This window comes from Drosophila kikkawai, chromosome 3R (assembly GCF_030179895.1).
Source record: "Drosophila kikkawai strain 14028-0561.14 chromosome 3R, DkikHiC1v2, whole genome shotgun sequence".
NCBI lineage: Eukaryota > Metazoa > Arthropoda > Insecta > Diptera > Drosophilidae > Drosophila > Drosophila kikkawai.
Window position 1 is genome coordinate 18,315,155 of NC_091731.1, and position 19,189 is coordinate 18,334,343.

The 19,189-nt window shown below is 43.8% G+C and overlaps 2 protein-coding genes and 1 long non-coding RNA gene across 9 annotated transcripts in view; 1 reads left to right on the forward strand and 2 right to left on the reverse strand.

Annotated features, from left to right (window-relative positions):
* The window catches only part of cno (adherens junction formation factor afadin), a 57,160-nt gene that overhangs the window by 3,885 nt on the left and 34,086 nt on the right, over nucleotides 1–19,189 (reverse strand). For 3 of the 7 annotated variants that reach the window (XM_017175649.2, XM_070286209.1, XM_070286212.1), the window contains 11 exons: nucleotides 11,196–11,548; nucleotides 9,259–9,380; nucleotides 8,260–8,314; nucleotides 7,943–8,196; nucleotides 7,443–7,649; nucleotides 6,084–6,549; nucleotides 5,484–6,008; nucleotides 5,176–5,426; nucleotides 4,995–5,113; nucleotides 1,090–1,344; nucleotides 687–930 (listed from right to left, as the gene is read on the reverse strand). In XM_017175649.2, coding sequence (XP_017031138.1) covers nucleotides 687–930; nucleotides 1,090–1,344; nucleotides 4,995–5,113; nucleotides 5,176–5,426; nucleotides 5,484–6,008; nucleotides 6,084–6,549; nucleotides 7,443–7,649; nucleotides 7,943–8,196; nucleotides 8,260–8,314; nucleotides 9,259–9,380; nucleotides 11,196–11,548 — 2,851 coding nt within the window. Of the gene's footprint in view, nucleotides 1–686; nucleotides 931–1,089; nucleotides 1,345–2,488; nucleotides 4,776–4,994; nucleotides 5,114–5,175; nucleotides 5,427–5,483; nucleotides 6,009–6,083; nucleotides 6,550–7,442; nucleotides 7,650–7,942; nucleotides 8,197–8,259; nucleotides 8,315–9,258; nucleotides 9,381–11,195; nucleotides 11,549–11,617; nucleotides 11,646–15,651; nucleotides 15,668–19,189 lie in introns of those variants that run through there. The other 4 variants (XM_070286214.1, XM_070286213.1, XM_070286211.1 and 1 more) reach the window with 4 other exon arrangements.
* Nucleotides 7,645–8,270, forward strand: LOC138928705 (uncharacterized). The gene is made up of 2 exons (XR_011445072.1): nucleotides 7,645–7,821; nucleotides 7,909–8,270. It is a non-coding gene; the product is annotated as an uncharacterized lncRNA (long non-coding RNA).
* On the reverse strand, nucleotides 15,780–19,110 carry LOC108080744 (nardilysin-like). The gene is made up of 2 exons (XM_017175600.3): nucleotides 18,969–19,110; nucleotides 15,780–18,905 (listed from the first exon to the last, which is right to left on the reverse strand). The coding sequence occupies exon 2, from the start codon at nucleotides 18,902–18,904 to the stop codon at nucleotides 15,785–15,787; it is 3,120 nt and encodes a 1,039-aa protein (XP_017031089.1). The 5' UTR covers nucleotide 18,905; nucleotides 18,969–19,110; the 3' UTR covers nucleotides 15,780–15,784.

Genomic DNA, 19,189 nt, shown 5'->3' on the forward strand with positions numbered 1-19,189 from the left:
AAAAACGTGTCGAGAGTGCTTTGCTGAACTAACTTATTTTACTTCCTCCCCTCCGCCAAAACAGGGAGGGGACTGGTGTTTATTGCAACGGTGCGTGCCTCTGTACAGCGCAGCAACATTTAGGAGGAGGAACGACAGCGACTAATTACTCACGTACTTGGAACATTTCTACTAGTAGATATTCTTTCTTAATGGGTATGAAGCCATAAAGTAATTTCTTTAAACGCACTGTCACCACCCTAAAATTACACACATGAGAGTTAGCAACACATTACTTAGGCTTGGTGACGACCGCACCCCACATGACAGACACACAAGAAGGCCCCCAAAACACACTTGAAATTCTTGTAAATTATTAATAGAAATCGGTGGCTTGTCCTTCGTTTGTAAGTGTGGGATTTAATTGCTTTTGAGTTTTGGTTTTTGGTGTGGGTCTCTTGCATCTAAAGAGTTACTATAGAAAACCGCATTAGCTTTAGGTTTTCTCTGTTTCGAGTCCACTTTCTAAGCTAAACATTGGTAAACTACATAAATAAAGAGGAAGAAACCCACAAAGCTGTAAACTAAGTGTTTTACAATTATAGAATCTCAATGGTATATTACTATCAGGATGTTCTACTAGAACGGTCCCTAGAGCCCGCATATCTATGTATGTATGTATATATAGTATGTCATGAATGAATTACCTCTCGTTCAGAATCGGCTGGCTTTGATTTTGCGCCCGGTAAACGCTGAGATTCTGATAGAATCCCTGCTCATTGGCATTGCCATTTCCATTCGCATTGTTGTGGCTGCCATTTGGTGGCTGACCCAGCAGCATTCCTCCAGCTCCTCCCGCCACTCCTCCTCCTCCGCCGCCGCCGCCGCCCATGATGCTCGATGTATTGTTATGCAAACTGTGCGTGCTGCGTGACTTGGAATTGGCCAGGGCTAGATCCAGATATGGAAGACGAGTTCCAGGGAAAAGAGGGGAGGAAGAGAAGAAAATGAATTAGTATCTGGCCGACTGTAAGCCCGGATTGGATTGTGCTCCGATTACCAGGGATAAGGAGGGGATGGTTATAGGGGGGCGGTGCATCGTTCACTTACATATGGTACCCGATCCCGTGTGGTGATGCAATGCCGGCACCGACTTACTGTTGGGCAGGTGTGCAGCTAACGGATTGATGATGCTACTACTATTGTTGTTGCCGAGAGTGTTGCTGTTGTGGCTGTTGTTCAGATGTTGGCTAAGACTGAGACTGTGATTCGGATGATGGCCGGTGGCCATTAGTGGACCCAAAGACTTGGTCGACTCGGCGCCGCCCATGCGGGTCAAATCGCGTTCGGACATACGTCGATTACCTGCGATATCCCAGCAACATTTACCATCATCGTCAGCGAGTGTCGAGTGCATTTTCGGGGGATTTGCGAGTTTGTAGTGGAATTTGAGGTTGGTTGGTGCGCATGGATTGGGGATAGAGACAGATAGACAGTTTGACATTTTAGTAAATTTCATATTCAGTGCAAAAATCACAAATGAATTAGTATTAATAATAAATGCATATAAAATGTAATTAAAATACTACGAAAAGGGCAAAGCTACAAAGCCATTGTACATATTTCTATTTACAAACATAAATACACAGATAAACAAAAGCCAGTTTTGTATATATTTTATGCTATTAATTTCATTCTTATTTAAAAGTGGAAAAAAGGTTAAAGTCGAAAGTGCTCGACTATGAAATACCCGGCACTCAAAGCTATAAACATTAAATTAAAAGAAAGATTACCTTCCCAACTATCAACTTCTGAAAAATAAACCCAACAAGAAATACTAGGAAAATATTTAAACAATTTATAAATTTATAAAATATAAAAGTAAAATAATATCTGGAGGTAGTATATAAAATGTTTATATACAAACTCAGTGGGTATATCTCAGAGTAGATGGAAATATATTAATAAACAACGAATTAATAGTTTTGCTATCAACTGCAAGGGATTTTTGGATCACCCTAATCAGGCCTTGAGCCCGCTCGTACATTAAATTATAATGCCTTGACACCCTCTGGGCGCCGGTTATAAAAAAATGGGGAAAAAGGTCAACAAAGCGACAATGAAATCCAATTAAATATGAAGCACATATAAGTGAGTGTAAAAACCACTGAAAATTAATAAAGCTATATATGAAAATCAGAGGAAACGATGATTAAAAATTTAGCAAATTAAGCAACGGAAAAATTCCATTAATATTTGATTTCTATAGCAACAATTGAATCAAAGAGGGTTGTTTTTTATGATAATCAAAGAGTAATGCTCTTTTATTCGGTTCAACTCCTTACGTTTCAACTTGAGTAAATAATAATTCTAATAGTTTCAAGAAAATATAAGCCAACCTACAACTCAAGGGGAAGCTAAATGGATAAAAGCCAGATAAAAATCTATTTCTAAGAGCAGGCAAAAACCAAAGGCTAATAAGTACGACAACGAGGGGAACAACATGAACCTCGGTGCAGCTTGGTTGGGTTGTCATCATCTGTGTGTCGGACACGATGGTCTTGTTGTTGGCATTTTGACACAGGGCTCTTTGCCGCCCACATCATCCGCATCTGCATCCGCATCATCTTCATCCACATCCTCATCATCATCGCCATTATCGCCACCCCTGAGATTGCCATGAATTTCAAGAGTATCGCAATAAGCCGCCGCACAGCAGCTTGTTGAGGAGGACTCAGCAGCACCAGGCGAGGAGCACGATTCAGCTTCGCTGCAGCTGCCTGAGCAGCAATCATCGGTGGCATCCCCGCAATTTGGACAGCTCTTTGAATTCCGCTTATTGCTGCTGAAGCTGGGTTTGGTCCTGCTGCTGGAGCTAGCCAGGGACAGGAGCAATTTGGCTGTGGAGGGTGGTGAGGTGGGCGCCTGGGGGCGTGACTGCTGCTGATGACAATGACAATGATGATGATGATGATGCTGATGATGTCGAGGATGGGCGGCGCCTGGCTTAGCCTTGTGCTGTTTCTGCTGTTTGTTTCGCTTCAGTTGACGCACACTGTGAGCCTGGCGATTGTTGCACATGACACTCCGGCGGCAAGCGGCATAACGGGACAGTTCCGGCTTTTGCCTGGCCTCCTCCGAATCTGCCTCATCGTCCTGGCAACTGTCGTAGCACTTGAAGGTGGCAACTGCTTGGCGTGGCTCCCGTTCCGCTGGCTCCAACATTGCCTTGCCGCGACAATGACCACAGCAGGGACAATCGCAGCTTGTCTTGCCGCCGGACTTGTCCGGTTTATCGTAATCCTTTCCTGCACTGCCGTACAGGCTCCACTCCTTCAGCTGCTTGAGGATGTGTCCCTGCTCGGCCTGCGAGAGTTTGTCACATGGCTTGGGATCATCCAGCGCCGAGGTGGATCGCGACTTATTCATGTTCATAGGCGGATGGAAGTCCTTGTTGTCATTAAAGTAGGCGGCCATCTCGCGGACCTTTCCCTGCCCCAAGGGTACCTTCAAAAAGCGGGGACTGAGATTCGTGTGGCTGCTGGCTCTTCTTCGGCTGTTAGCCGCCAAAGAGCTGGTGCTGGTTGGAATTGTTTTGGTTTTTGTGGAGGTGCTGGCACAATATCGATTGCTTGTATTTACAGTAGAAGGAGGACGTGGACGGGTGGTGCAGGAACTTTCGATTTCACACACAATAGGAACTTGGATGCTGACAATTGGGGCAGCTGGGTTGACCACCCCCACTCCCGCTGACCTTTTGTGCGACCGCTGGGTGTTGAGCTGCCGGTGCTGCTGACCAGGCGACTGATTCGGATTGTGCCGGAGCAGCGGCATCCGCTCGATGGACTCGCTGGATGAACGCTGGCTGTTGGAGCCGGATCCGCCGGAACTGAAACCATCCGCAGAGCAGTTGGTGGCTCGCTTACTATTCAGCTCCCGGCGTATCTTTTGAATCAGGGGCATCCTCTCTGCCTGCTGCTCGGTCATTAGGGATTCAGTTGACGAGGCTCCGGCTGCCAAATGGCTTATAGCGTCGTGGGTATGATATTTCCTATCGATTCCTGAGGCTCCTGCCACCGACTCGGCGGCATCATCTTCCTCTGTCTGGTCCAGATCAAAGCTGACAGTTTTTCGATAGCTCGCAGCGGGATTTCTTTTCACTGTGGAGGAGGAGCAAGTGGAGCTGGTCATGCAAGGTCTTTGCTGCTGCTGCTGCTGCTGCTGCTTCTCCTTCTCCTCCTCCTCGTCATCTATAAAAGGTATCTCGTCCGAGTGAGCCATGGAAGCAATACCTTCCTCATTCAGTGGCTGATGGGCATCGCTGTAGGCAGCTGCAAAATTGCCAAACGACTCCTGCGAATCTTTGGCGGCCGGCTCGTCCTGGTACTCCTCAATATAAATAGAAGGCGGCGGCGTTCTCCTCAGCGGTCGCATGGGACTAAAGTGGGTAACAGAGGGAGCCATCGAGGGAGGCGCCTGATGGTAATAACCCCCCGACTGATGTTCATTCGCCAGATACAAGCTGCTGGCCGATCTTGCAATGGGTCTTGTATCCCTGTACCTAGGATCGATGTGCAACTGATGGCCCAAGGCGCACAGCTCCTCCTGCAGGCAAGAGGCACTCAGCCGCCTAACGGGTGGCGAGGAGGCCCGCATGCAGGCAAAGGACTCACGACGACTCCTATTGAGGCTATCGTCCGAGATGGAGTTGCTATAGTAACGGGCCTGCTGCTGGAACGAGGAGTGACGACGCTGCTGGTGGCCCGGACTCAGATGCTGGAGAAAATTGCTAGCCTCTAGCGGACGGAGCAGCATGGGGGATGGGTTACTTGGTTACTTGGTTAGCTTACGCAACGTAAGTTAGAGTGGAGTAGTGAGTGAGTATCTTGGATGAGTGAGTGAGTGAGTTGAGTGTTCTTAGCGTCCTACCCAGCACCTGGAGTTCGCTCTAATGTATGTGTGGCTTTTGTATAGATATGTATGTGTGGTCTCTCCTAGTGGAGGGAGCTACTCACCACGCTGGATGACGGGGCTGGGCTGCTGCAGCAGCGTGGCCAATCCATGGTAAATGGCACCCTGCTTGGCCACTTCCAGGCTGACCACAGGACCCGTTCGCACCAGGTAGTCGGCAGCCCTAAAAGAGAGAAACGGAATGAAGTCCTGACCTTTAGGGTATTCTCTGATTGATATTCCTACCTCTCCTGGGTGATGCCTATAAGACTCTGGCCATCCACGCGCAGCAATTGATCGCCGGCTTGCAAACGACCATCGGCATCCGCCGCTCCTCCTGGCACTACGCTTTTGATGTAAATTCCCAGCTTCTCCTGACCGGCACCCTTGGCCGCCACTATGGACAGACCCATGCCGTTGCTGTTCTTGTGCAGCTTGATGAGCTGCAGCTCTGGCTGCGGTAGCTTGGAGTTGGACATTGCACTGGAGCTGCGGGCCTGTAAGAAAGGGATTTAGTTTATAACGCGTCGGGACTCAGTGAACCCAGAACCCACATTGAACTGATGCATATAGACCGTCCAGAGACCAATCGAGGTGGGTTGCGCCGCCAGTCGGCACATGCCCTGCTGCTGAAGCGGATTGAGAAAGTCGACGAGGCCCGTGGGTATGCCGCGCACCACATCGCAGCTGAATCCATCGTCGGGCAGCAACAGCGCCAAGTGTAGCTCCGGCGACTCCTCCAATCTTACCTCACGCCCATCGGCGCGGGTTAGCTCATCCGCCACGGATTCAGCCATTCGGATGGCCGTGTCCACCAGGTTTCGTGGGAGCTTCTCTTGCTGCAGCAAGGCGGCCATTTGCAGGGAGTTCAAGCGGAAGCAGGAGCAAGCCAGTTGTTGGATTTCCTCCACCGAGGATTTTGGTGCCTGCAGAAACTGGGCGCACTGATTGATCTTGGCCAGATGGCAGTCAGCGGCCAGTTCCAGACCCTGGCGCTCCGCCCACAGCTCAAGCAACTGCAAACGCTCCGTCATAACCTTGCCCCAGTCCCCCGTGCACATGTGAGAGTTGGCCACAATCTGAAAAGGATTAAGTCAAAGATTACAATAAAATAAACTTAAAAGGAAGGTCAAGGCCATTTGAAGGCCGCTCACCGTATTGAAACATATGACATTGATGTAGTGGAACAGTTGCGAGAACAACTGGATCGTTAGAGCTGCATTCACGCGGCAGCGTCTTAGCAATGCCATGGCAGAGCCCAAGACGGTCAGCACCAGACCCGCCGCCGAGTCGTGGTCAATGTTCTCGGAGAGAAACTGATTGAGGGTCTGCGAGAGCTCCAGCCGGAAGCAGTTGACCAGATTGCGGAACGCCGTCTGCACGGCCTCGGCCAAAACCTCCTGCGCCTGGACACTGAACGCGCTGATGTGGCGATCCGACTTGAGGAAGTGCAGGAACTCTGAGCTGTTGGCCATCCAAAAGGCCAGAATTCGCGGATCCGTGTACTGATCCTGAACGACGCTGTACACCAGATTGGCCACATGGTGCAGGAACATGGTCAGTTTGTGGGCACGCTCCGTGGGCTGCAGCTCAGGGCGGTAGTGGGTGGAGGCTCGATATCTGTCAGGATTAAAGGTATATTGGTGTAAGTTATACACGTCATTCCATTCCAGCCTTGTCACCCCATTCGTATCTATTGATTTTCACGCCTGTCAAATGTCAAAGTTCCCTCCTGCTCCCTCGTGCCCCCGCCTGACCACTTTCCTGTTTCTCATTTGCCGCCCCGCATCCCGCTGTCAGAACACATTAATATTAATAGCTCACAAATTGGGTCAGCAGCCAAGATAAATCATCATAATTGATAATGAATTGTTGATACTGGCTGCTGCCAGGAGTGGGGAATGAACAAGTGCCCTCTGGAACATGTCGATCCACTTTGTGTCCGGTGTCCGGACATTTGTCAGCTGGCGTTAGCTGCTCTCCTCATCCTCATCCCCATCCGCCTGTAACTGTGTCTTTGTCCATGTCCGTGAGGGCTTGTTAAATGAAGCTCTGATTTTGGAATTGAAATGTAAATGGATTCATCGAAGGACAAATTGCCTAAGATAACCAATGGGGTTGAGAGTCAAGTCGAGTCAAGCTATCCCATCAATTTACCTTGTCGCAAGATGTATGTATAAGTATTTGTGGATAAATTAAATCTGACGACATTAAATTAATTATTGAATAAGCTGTTTTGCAATCAAGTGTAATCAATAATCTGTTTAAGAACTGATTACACTCTAAGTAATTATGGATTCTAATTAATTTATTATAGCTTCCTTTAGCTTTATTATAAATTTAATTCAAAACACATATTTTCTCCTCTTCACGTACACTTTTAATATTAGAAACATTTAAAGAGCTCATTCCAAAACATTTAAACAACATCTAAAGCCGAGCAAGCGTTTCTTTACTCTTAATATGACATGCTATCCCCTTAAACCCCCCAAAAACCACCGAATATTACCCACCTGGCACACAGGTAAAGCGAGTAGACGGGTGCCAGCTTAAAGTGCGGAACATTCACATCTAGCTCACTGATAATGTGACGCAGAAAGAGTTCCTGATGCGTTTCGGGAAACTCGAGGACGGCTGGTAGAATGGGTTCCTGTCCTTGGGCATCGCCGGAACCGCTGCCACCTCCCGCCATCAGGCCAGAGCCAGGCATTTTGGGGGACCTGTGTTCATCACAAAAAAAAGGTTAATCGATATTAGTAGAGCGCACACACAAAAACGGAAACAACAGAAAATTAAAGCAGTTAGGACCATTGCAGGGTGAAACAAATCAAACTGCTAAAGTTTAAAGCGCACACAAAAAATATTAAACGAAACTAAAAATTCAAACAGACGGTGAATATGTTTGGAATGTGTAGAACTTTTGTGTTGGCTTTCCTGTTTTCATTCGGAGAAAGAATATATATTCAATAATATTCACAGATTAGGTTGACGGAGAGCGAGAATCGCAGCTTACCGATCTTGACTGTTGGAACCACCTGACTTCAAGCTGGAAATGGACTTGGTTTCGTTCTCCAGATTGCCCTCCAGGCTCTGTCCATCGTAGTTGCCCGAATTGATAGCCTGATCCTGTCCAACCTTGCTGTCCACCACGTCCCTTAGGGTGCTGCTCAGTGGATGGTCACTGGAGTTGTTGTTGTTATTGTTGTGGTAGGCACTCGTTGATTGGTTCGACTGCTGATGATGATGGTCGTAGTCACTCTTGTGGGTCTAGGAATTAGTAGGCTTCAAATGTAGAAATTATATATATGGAAATTTTCTTGAAATACCCACCGAACTCAAGGCTCCATCCTCGTCATTCCAGGAACCCGGGGATGTGGGTGAGCGACTGCCGAGTTTTCCCAGTTGTTGTTTTCATCGTTGTGTTGGTCGTGGTGTTCAGTTGAGTGGAGTGTGTGTATGTGTGTGTTTGGGTTGTGCGCAAATTATTTTGCATATTTGTTGGTAAATTTTTATTGTCGGTTTGTTGGTGAGTGCATGAGATTAATGTTTTTACACAAACAATAAAAACAAACAACACGTAACGAAACAGAAACGAACAGCACAAAAGGCGTGTAAATAAAACAAAACAAATATACATACATAAATATGAATAAATGCGCAGAGCATACAAAAAATAATAGCATCCTCAAAAAAATATTGGCGAAAATTCCTAAATATCTCTCACCTAAGGTGAATTAAATTGTTTTACATTTACATCTGCCAAGCAGCGTAATATGGAAATTCTAAGGTCGTAGATTGCCTCTTCTTAGCTATTCACAAAATTAATATGTGAGTCTGTGAGGTGGGTGGGTTTTCACCAGTCAGAATAGGAGAAATTATTCTCTTTGGTAAGATTCTTAGAAAAAGGAGAACGTACTTTACTTTAAAATTGCTTCCATGAAACATAAAGTGAAATGCATTCCTTCTGAAGTTAATTAAGACTGAGACTAACTTTAGTGTTTACGTTACAGTAAAAAGTTCGTGATAAAATTTAAATGAATGTATTACTTGAAGCCATATTAAAAAAGTAATAAATAATTAATTAGCTAAATAATTTATAAAACGACCTTAAAAAGTCCTTTTAAAGTCTTCTTTTTTATTGATTTTAAATTCATAAAATAAACAAGCTACATCAAACTTCATCAATATAAAATGGAGAATGAACATAAAAATTAAATTAATGAAACAACACAATTGCTGACAAAGCTTTTCACGCAGGCGTAGCATATATATTTTCACAAAAAAAAAACTAGACATACTCCTCCAAACCATAAACCACAGCTTACTCACCTTTCGTAGAGGCAGGCCGAGTCCAGTTGGGACTGCGACAGGGCCAGGTTATAGCGTCCGTCCGTGGGCGAATCGAGGAAGCGGTACGAGGCCACGCGTCCAAACATTACCACCGAACCGTTCTGTAAATGGCAGAAAACGGTATACACATATGAATTAATTACTTCTTTGCATATGCAGGCATGTGACGAGGGTTAAAAGTGCGTTAAAAACCGATTTAAGTGATTTAATAATTTTAATTAAGTGCGGCAATTATTCAGATATTTACACAGCCAACAGAGGGCAGAGTGAAGTGAACCGTCTGACAGATTCTGGGGCACTGTGGCAGCGATTGGGAACATTATGGGGCGTTTGGAAATCAAAACTGCCGCACAGAGACGCCCCTCTCTGGGGGGAGATTCAGCAGTTCGAATCGAATCGAGATTTGTGTTAATTTTTTTATGTTTTCGTTACCGGCTCTATCTCTGTTCTGAGTGTGTGTGTGCGTTTTGTTTGCGTTTCCCCCTAATGCTGATTAGCTCAGTGAAGGCATCTTTGACACAAACACAGCCCACAACAGAGAGATTTTCATTTGCATTATTTTTTGTTCAGGTTCATCGAACCGCAGCAAACCCCAATTTGCCAATTGAAAACAAATAAATCAAACTGAATTAATTCCATGGACAAACAGAAGCGATTGAAGCCAACAAAAATGTCAAAGACTGAAAATTCCGAACAGAAAATGCACGAAAAGAAGTATTTCCCTTCCTTATTCCAAGATATAATCCCTAAAGACAGTTTGAGGTTATTGCCGAGCTGCGCGGCGCTTCAGTTTTATTCCAGAGATAGGGGAAAAGCCGAAGTTTTTTCCTGTTTATTTGGTTTCAAATTTATCAAGCGGAAAGTCAAAAACAACAGAGGAAAAAGCTTACACAACGCACTGGCGAATTCTCTGTTGTGTTTTTCGTGGCTTTCCCTCAGACTTTTCCGCTAATGCGTGAGAATGCCGAAAGCCAATTTGATTCATTTCCCCCGATGTCTCTTAACGTTTTGTTTGTGTTTCCGTTGTGTGCCGAAAAGTTGTCAAAACAAAAGATAAATCAGCGGCAACTCAAAGCCAGTGGGACGTATATTCTATACCGCACACACAAGCCGCTGGTTTTATTGCCCTTTTTCCAAACTTAAACTCGTAGCCGATAATGAACTTGAAGTGCAAATGAATGGGAATTGAAAATTCCAACTCAATGCGGCTCAAGTTCGTTGTAAATATGTGCTTAGGAATTTTATCAATGGTTTTACATTGTAGTAGGGCTCCCGATACATTCCCACATTCCACAGACATTTTTACAATTAATTCATTTATAGGTAGAACCCAAAGGCTTCTCCCTAAAGATTTATATCCCTTTAAATTAATTTAGTTTGGCTTCAGAAAGTTGCCCGAGTTAAATGAATTACTTGTGACTTGGCTTAACCCCAAAGTGTAAATCAATTCCAATGCTCATTTATCTTACAGCTGATTCCATCGAAAAGTTGGCCCCATAAACGCTTGACTAAGCCAGGACGATTATTGGATTGGACCTTCTCAGACAGCCGAGCCACGAAAATCCCACGAATTTTAAGGCAAAGGACAAGCGACAGCCGAGTGGAACTTTAGCCAGGCTTTAAGCAGTTTAAACTTCAAGCGGGTCAAGGTCGTTGCCAAAAAACTTTTCCCTTAACAGCATTGCCTGCTGCTGTCAAATTAGGCAAACATACGCCTGCCTCGGGTGACGCGCAAGAAAATTCAACTAATTAAGCCGAATTACTCGCAATTAGTTAATGGAAGGGATCTAGCTGGAAAGAGCACCCTTAGAAGTACACATTACTCGAGACTCACTATGAGAAACTCGGATTTCATATCATATTTTGGGTAAAATAAGGATTGAAAATAATCCAATTTATGTAGATTTTCTACTTACATGCAAAATCGTCGGCTGGCTGATATGGTGGCCATTGACAAAGGTCAGGGCATCAGTGTGCAGCGGGGTTACGGTGCAGACGCCCTCCAGCAGCGAGATGAGACAGTGCCTCGGCTGTATCGAGGGTCCAAACAGCTGCAGGCAATTGGTGTTCGCCGAACCCACTTCCACGGGGTCGCTGCCCAGCTTGATCCGCCGACCGCCATCGCCGCTGTGCGTCACCTCCACCAGGACGGGACCCTCGCGATCGCCGGACATGTGGTTGGCCCCATTCGCCGCTCCCAGCGGTTTTTTCTTGCGTCTTCGCGGCTGTGAGTCCGCCGGCCGGCGTCGCACATGGAACATGATGGAGCCTAAAAAATATAACAATAAAATATATATATTAATATGAGTCATGGTTACAATTTAAAAAATATATTTACTTGCTATGTTCATGGTTAAATACTTGTAATGAAAAAATTCAAGGGATTTGCAAATAAACAACAAAGAATAGCAGCCGCAGCTTTTTTAGACGCCTCTTGTCTTTTGCGACTCACTGGGAAGTGCAGTTTGGGCTGAGTGAAGCAAAATTTTAAATCTCTTCATTGAAAATGGATGATGATTAGCCTTACAGTAGGGGCAAAAAATATTGAACAGGGAGAAATAAAAACTTACTTCGGGAAACCCGAGATTGTGTACTCTAGCATTTTGTGGATATTAGTTGTAGCTCTTTAAATTTTAAATAATTTGTTTAAGCACATTGAAGTTAAACAACGTTATGCCGATTTGTCTATGAATAGTCTATTTATTTTCAGGCTGTTTCTTAACCAGATATATGCTGTAGGTTTTCAAATTTTATAAAATAGTAATATACTCTTAGTGGATCAAAAGATTATTCTTTTAAAACTTTGTGGAAGATTTCATCTTTATAGCTCTAAAAATGGAAGACTAGAAAGGAACATATCAATGTGCAGAAAGGCACAGCTAAATCGACTCGCTTATGAATTTAAACTGCATTGTAAATTATAAACTAGTTTTTTTTATATTACATCCTGATCTTTTAGTTTATGGCACTAATTTTGTACCTTTAAGTTTAACTTTATTTCAGAATATATTTTTACAATAGAAATATAACAAGACATTATCACATCGTTCACTATAAAGTTAGCCACTAGTGTTTGAACCTCTGAAACGCTCTCTGCAATCTCCCTCAATCTCATCTCATCGCATCGCATCAGTTCGCGTCGGAAGAGACAAAAGCGGAATAGAAATTCCGAAACAGAAATCTAATTCGGGCTGCATCATCAATTTCAGTCTCGATATTAGATGTTCATTTTGCGAGCCAGCGAAAAACAATCAACAATGCTGGAGTAGGGGCCGAATCGGGGGATATATATCCAGAGACTCTGTGCGAGGTCGGACTGAACCGGCTGACTGACTGAGCGACTGACTGAACGACTGACTGACTGAGCGACTGACTGACTGAGTGACGGACAGTTCAGTGGCAAGTTTCTGCTTGCTAGTTCTTTGATATGAAAATTTATATACAACACTTCGAAACTTTGCACAGGGACGACAGCTGCAACAACAAATCAGCAGACAAACACTCACACAAGCAATCTGAAGTCTGGAATAAATTACCAACATGTATAGTCAACTAGATTTGTGGAATACAGTGTGCACTGTCCAAATACAAAAGATGAGTTTAAGTCAGGCTAAGCCTTTATAAATATAGTAACAGAACTACGTGATATAAATTTATATAAAGTTTAAATTTTTCCCAAATTGTTGACCAATTGTCAAATATTATATCTTTAGTTTTAGATACTGTACTTGTGATCCATTTTTTGAGTACCTTCTTGTGCCGAGGCAAACTGTAGTTTGCCAGAGGTGACTTTTTTACACCCTCGCCGCCTCTTCTGGGTTGATGCTGCTGCTGCTGCTGTTGTGTTTTGTACAGAATGCTTAACGAAGCATGCAAAATGTGATGGCAGTTACAGCAACAGCAGCAAACACCCTCTAACCCCCTACCATGTAACGCCATTCTCCAAAACCCCCGACCTGCTCCACATTTCCTCCCCTGCCTTTGGGGCAAATTGCAGCAGTTGATGGCAAGATGCAACACCAAACTTGGCATGTGCCAAATGCTTTTGGGCAATGCAAGCTAAATAAGGCATGACAGGGGCGTGGCATGTGCAACTTATTAGAGGTTGTGTGAGGGGCTGCTATAGAGGAAATGTGGGGGATGGAGCTCTAGGGAAATCTAACCATGCTTTCAATTTTGAAAACTTCAACAGAAAGAAATTCGAGCAAACAACTACAAGAACAACAATTGGCAAAAGATCAACAAAACGAAAGAACACAACACAACACATAAACCAAATGAATTGTATTTCTATTGTATAATACCTTTTTTGCGAAACCAAAAGTACCACATCAGTATTTCTGTGTATTCCTTTTGGTTGGCGTTCTTTGGACGGACTTATTATTAATATATGGCTTACATACACCACACATGGCTTAAAGGGGCCAGGCTTTGTTTTTGCTGTTGCGTTGTGGAAAACTTTTGCGAGAACTTTTCTGGGCGCGCTCAGAATAATCAACTCAAAAATGTGGGGGGGGGGGATGGTGTCAAACAGAACACACAAAAACAAAAAGGCAGTCAAAGCTTAAGCAAGGGAAGCCAGAAAACACGAACACGCTGCGTATACTTGATGTCGAGTGAGTCTTGAATGGGATGACTGAATAATCTCCATGTTTTGGATTGCAACTTGTTCAGAGTTGAGCCGAGGATAGTTGGGTTCGTCCTGTGGCTTAGATGGAAGCAATAAAGTTGATAAGAGATTATGAAGTAACTGTCTTCGGTTGAAAACAAAATTTGGTTTATGGATTTTTTTTTATAAGTCTGTAAGTATAGAGTTAGCTTAATATTTACTCTCTCATATAATAACGGGTTATTGCTAATAATAAATGTAGTAAAAGTAGTAGTACCTATGTTGGTTCATTACAATTAGCCATCAGTTCCTATTTAATTTCTTTTTGAAGCTCAATACGTTTTCTTCCAGACAGTTTTCCCCATTTAATCAATATAAACTAAATTACCCAAACTCCAATACCGAAAGCAACTTTCTTTTCTAACTGCCACTGACAGCTCCCAATAATCGAGTCCAGCAGACCAGCTAATTTATGGCTAAACCATGCACGACATACAATTGTAAATCAATCAGTAAATGGACAAGTTCGACACCAGCGGACAGGTTGTTCGACTGGCAAATGAAGTGGTGCCCCTCATTTCATCACTCGTCATGCATATAGAAAAAAGGACACGAGGTTCTTGTATTTCGCTTTCGCTTCAATTGACACTGAAGAAAAACAAAAGGAATGAAATAAAATTGTCTAGGTTTTTTAAAAGTATTTTTAGCTAGAAAAATTATACGTTTTTAGAGCTGTATAATATCTATATAATTTTATAATATTTAAATATATCATATTTATTAGTCTTTTTCTCTGAACTTGCGTCTTAAATTCCAGCAGGCAAGCGAAAACAAACAACATTGCGTCCTTGGCAGTTGACATTTGGAAAGGCAGCAACGTCGAGGGCATTGATAAAGTGCAGTGCCAAGCGGAGGTCGGAAAAATCATTTTAATTGTTCCAACTTGGTCAGAAGCTTGGTTGGAGCAAAAGGTAGAGCCAGCGCCCACTCGATCCTTCACCAGCAGCATTGTGGACACAAGGAAACGAGTAAATTGCAAAAGGCATCAAAGGGAGAAGGGCATGGCGAGTGGGTGGGTTTCGGGGCGTAGACGACCGAGCCATGAAATTGATTCGGCCAACAACGTGCCAGGATCATGTGCGGCGATGCCTCCAACTGTCCTTGTGTGTGGCCGTATGCACGTGCATAAGTGCGAATAAATTGGCAACAGAGAGAACAAAAGAGGGGGCATTTTACAGCACTACAAAAGAGGGAGAAAATGGGGGAAAAAAAACAATGCTGGGAAATTGCATAACGAGTTGAGTGACTGGGACAGAGTCCACGCCAGGATAGGTAGCCCAACGCCGCACGAATGTGGCCAATGCCACCAACCTCATACCCTCATCCATAGACCAACCAACTGACCATCATGGTGTGTGCAATGCGTCGGGGGAAAGTGGAAAAACGGGCCACCAAGCGTTGGGCACATTAATTTTTATTAGCGCAGCTTGCCCTAATGGCCAATGCGATTAGAAGAAGGGAGCGCAAGCCCCAGGTCGACTTTGTTAGAAAGGCGGCAGCTCCAGGCATAAATCAGAAGGCAGTTCAGTCCTCTCGAGCTCCAGCTTATACTCTCACAAAGAAAAAAGTCTAATGAAAATTACACAGATTTCAAGGTAAAGAATTTGATTGCCTCTATGCCTGAAGATACGTTTTTTAAAGAATGTCTGATCGTGAGAGGGTTTTTGAATATTTTCATTAAAGAATTTCAGCAGAAAACTTACATTATACATTTTTATAAATAAATATTTCAGTATTTCCATGACAAAAAAATCACAATACACAATACAAAATAACACTTTTCAAATTTGTAACGAAAACTCAGAAGGCAAAAGCAGAAAAACATTTTTTAATTATTTAATCTTTATTTTCTATGTTTTTTTCTGACAACATTGGGTTAATAAAGACCAAAGGATAAACATAAAGATTTTGTTTAAAGGCCGAAATGTCTTTTATATTTGAGGGGTCATCATCTGTGCCTAGGAACTTAATATTTATTTTATTAGAGACTACTTCAGAAAGACTGTGATGACCCACATCCAACATGCCCGACAAGGATGATGCCTGGCTGTCACCAACTCGATTACCTCTTCCCACAACCTGCACTGAAAGTTTCCGAAAGTTATTCTTTTCGTAGTCGCGGAGGAAGTCCAGGAGATGCTCCTTTGACAAGCTGTTAATCATTTGTATTTGCATTTCCACTCGATTAAAGAAATACTCCCCGGTTACTATTTCAGTCCAATTTCGGTCAACCTCTTCGGACAGGCTGCGGTCTCGAAGCCGTTTATTAGCCACAAGTGATTCTCGAACTGCCGTAAACTCATCATTACTTAGTTTAGAAACAAGTTCCGACATTCCAGCTCGGAATTGTTCGATGCGCTTGTCCACGAAATCAGCTGTATGCTTGTTCTCCTCGGTATACATGATAATCACAAATGACGTGATCCCGTAGCCTATCCATGAAAAAATTCCCAAACCATAAGCCAATTGCTCCTGAGTCCTCAGCTGGTTAAAGAACGGCTCCCTGGTTATCATCTGAACCAGCTGCATCAGACAATCCAGTTTCGTATCACAAGGACCCACCTGGTAGTAGTTGCTAACGATCGTATTGGTGTCGTTCTCGTTGAGGGCGCGGGCGCGCAGAAAATGTGACCCCAAAGGCACTTGCAGTAAGCTATTGTCCAAGGAAGACAGACTCTCAATCTTTTTACTCTTGAACATGGAAATAACTTTCCCCATTAATTTTTTGGCCTGGTCAGCTGTGAAGTTTCCCTGTATAAGGGCTTGCACATACATTTTCTTGGGAAAATTCTTCATAAATTGCTTCAAATTGTCTACGGTAATTCCATCAATAGCCTCGTACTTCTCTATCAGGCTAAAGTGCTTATTTTCCAAGATGCTGAACCACAAGTCTTGGTTCAATGCGCTCCCGTCGATCAGAGTATTGAATATTTGACGCTTTTTAAGCTCTTTAAAGGACTCTAGTTGGGCCGGATCCAAATTGATAGTTCGCATCACTTTAAGTATAATTTCCACCAAAAGCGGGAGCTTTTGATTGCAACCACCGACGCGCAGTGAAAAACCCTTATCTTCGCTGTTAAAGCTATATGATAGGCCGGCTAACACGGCTGGATATAATTGTTCAGCTATGGAAAATCCCACTGAATGGGTAAAGATCACACCGAGCATATAATTTTCCACACTTTGCTGGACTAGAGGCGTGATAAAGTAAAGATTAATATACCCCTCGGGGTTTTGAAAGATGTTGTCTTGCCGGAACCACAGCTCCCCTAAATCATTTTTCATTAAAGACTCGGGACTTCGGGAAATATGCGGCTGTCCGGCTTCTATCCAGTGCAGCGTAAAGTCCGTTGTTATAAAGGGATTGGGCTTGGGTAACGCTAGTTTCTTAAGTACCGGCGGCTTTTGCCACAGAGTCTCCCACTTTGATGGCATAGGAATGGTCGTGTACTGGGTCCCAAACCATTGCTCTTCCTGATCGTACTCGTGGTTCTCATATGGAATACGTGATAAAATCATTATATTAAAATTAAATGCGTTCATATGCTGTTTAAAAAGCTGGAAATCCGATTCATTGTACTGAAAGAATACACTAGTTCCCCTGAGGACATCTTTCGAAGGCAGGTTTCTGAAGTCTGCGACAATAATTTCAACATTATCTCTGGAGCGGAGTTGACTTGAGGAATTATTCTGGGAACTTTGTTGGAGTTCTTCGTAAAGAGCCGGGATCTTTGAGCTATTAATAAGCAGCTTGATCCAGGCAAAAGTTGCGCCCAGCACCTCGTCTATGTGCTCAAAACCAACGTCTGTCAGATGTATGGATATGGTGAAGAGAGAGAAGATGGAGTTGGTCCGCACTCGCACGTCGAAACCCGTGCACCAAAGGCGTAGGCGTAGATAGGAGCACAAGCTGCCTACTCCCTCGTAGCGAATGAAATGTGCAAAGAAACTGTCCGGTTTGCTACGATAAAATTTCTTCATTGACGGCAAAACCCATGTGAGTTCAATCTTACAGACATCCGCAATGGGCTGGACGAGGAGCACATTTTTAAAAAACTTCTCCTGAAAGGCGGCTTGGTAGCCATACATGGACAAGTCAAGAGTGTTCTCTTGACATCTGCTAATATCTCCACAGTGGCGTAGAAGCAGCTGTTCTAGTTTGTCTAATGGCTGCTCCGATTGAATCGCAACTATCATGCGGTTAGAGCCGTAATGCTTCCGGAAGAACGTATGCAGCTCCTTGTGCAATGTGGCATCATCCACTTCCGTAAGAGACTTCAAGTTACCCCAGCCGAAGTTGCAATGCGGATACTCCTCACTGGACAAGCTTGTAAAGACATAGTATCTACGGACATCGTCGTTCATGTGGACCAGTTCGAACTCCGACTGCACGGACAACCGTTCGCGTTCCATGGCATTGGAACGCAATAATGGGGCCTTTAATGTGTTCATTAAAAAGTCCATACACTTATCGAGATGAGCCTCATCCACTTCGAAATAAAAACACGTACACTCGTCCTCAGAATAAGCATTCCAGGAGCCCCCGCACTTGGATACGAGTGTGTTAAAGCCGTACTCAGCTGGATACTTTTCAGATCCCATCAAGATCATGTGCTCGAGGAAATGTGCCAGTCCCTGGCACGTCCTTGGTTCACTATAGGCTCCCGCAGTCACAAGCACGGCGCAGGCCGCTGGTTTACTCTGAAGCGGCTCCAATGAAGAGTTCAAACTAGCATCACTGCCTTTCTGCTGGAGCTCCTCAGTCTTGGGATCTGATATCAACATGGCACGGAGTCCATTTGTTAGACTCAAAGCACGATACAGTTTCTCATCGCCCTCCGATTTATCAGGTGGATCATAATATTGCTCCACCGTACTCATGGCATTCTGGCGAAATAACCATTTTTGCAATTGTTTGGTAATTAATCCCAGTCTGGCGAACGGCTTCAGGCACATTCTTTATGTGATTTTAGGGAAATCATAGGTATTAATACAAATAAAATACTAAACTATTTCTTACATTTCTCACTGCCACGAGGGATACCTCAATATCCTGGGATATAATTCATTAATAAAAAATTCTTAAATAACGAAATATTGGTATCAATTTTGATAAACTGGTAACAAATTAATATTTTTCAAGATGTGTACATAACATTAAAAGCAAATGTGCACATTATAGATTTTTATAAATAAATATTTAACTTTTGCCATGACAAACACGTCAAATTTGAAAATAAA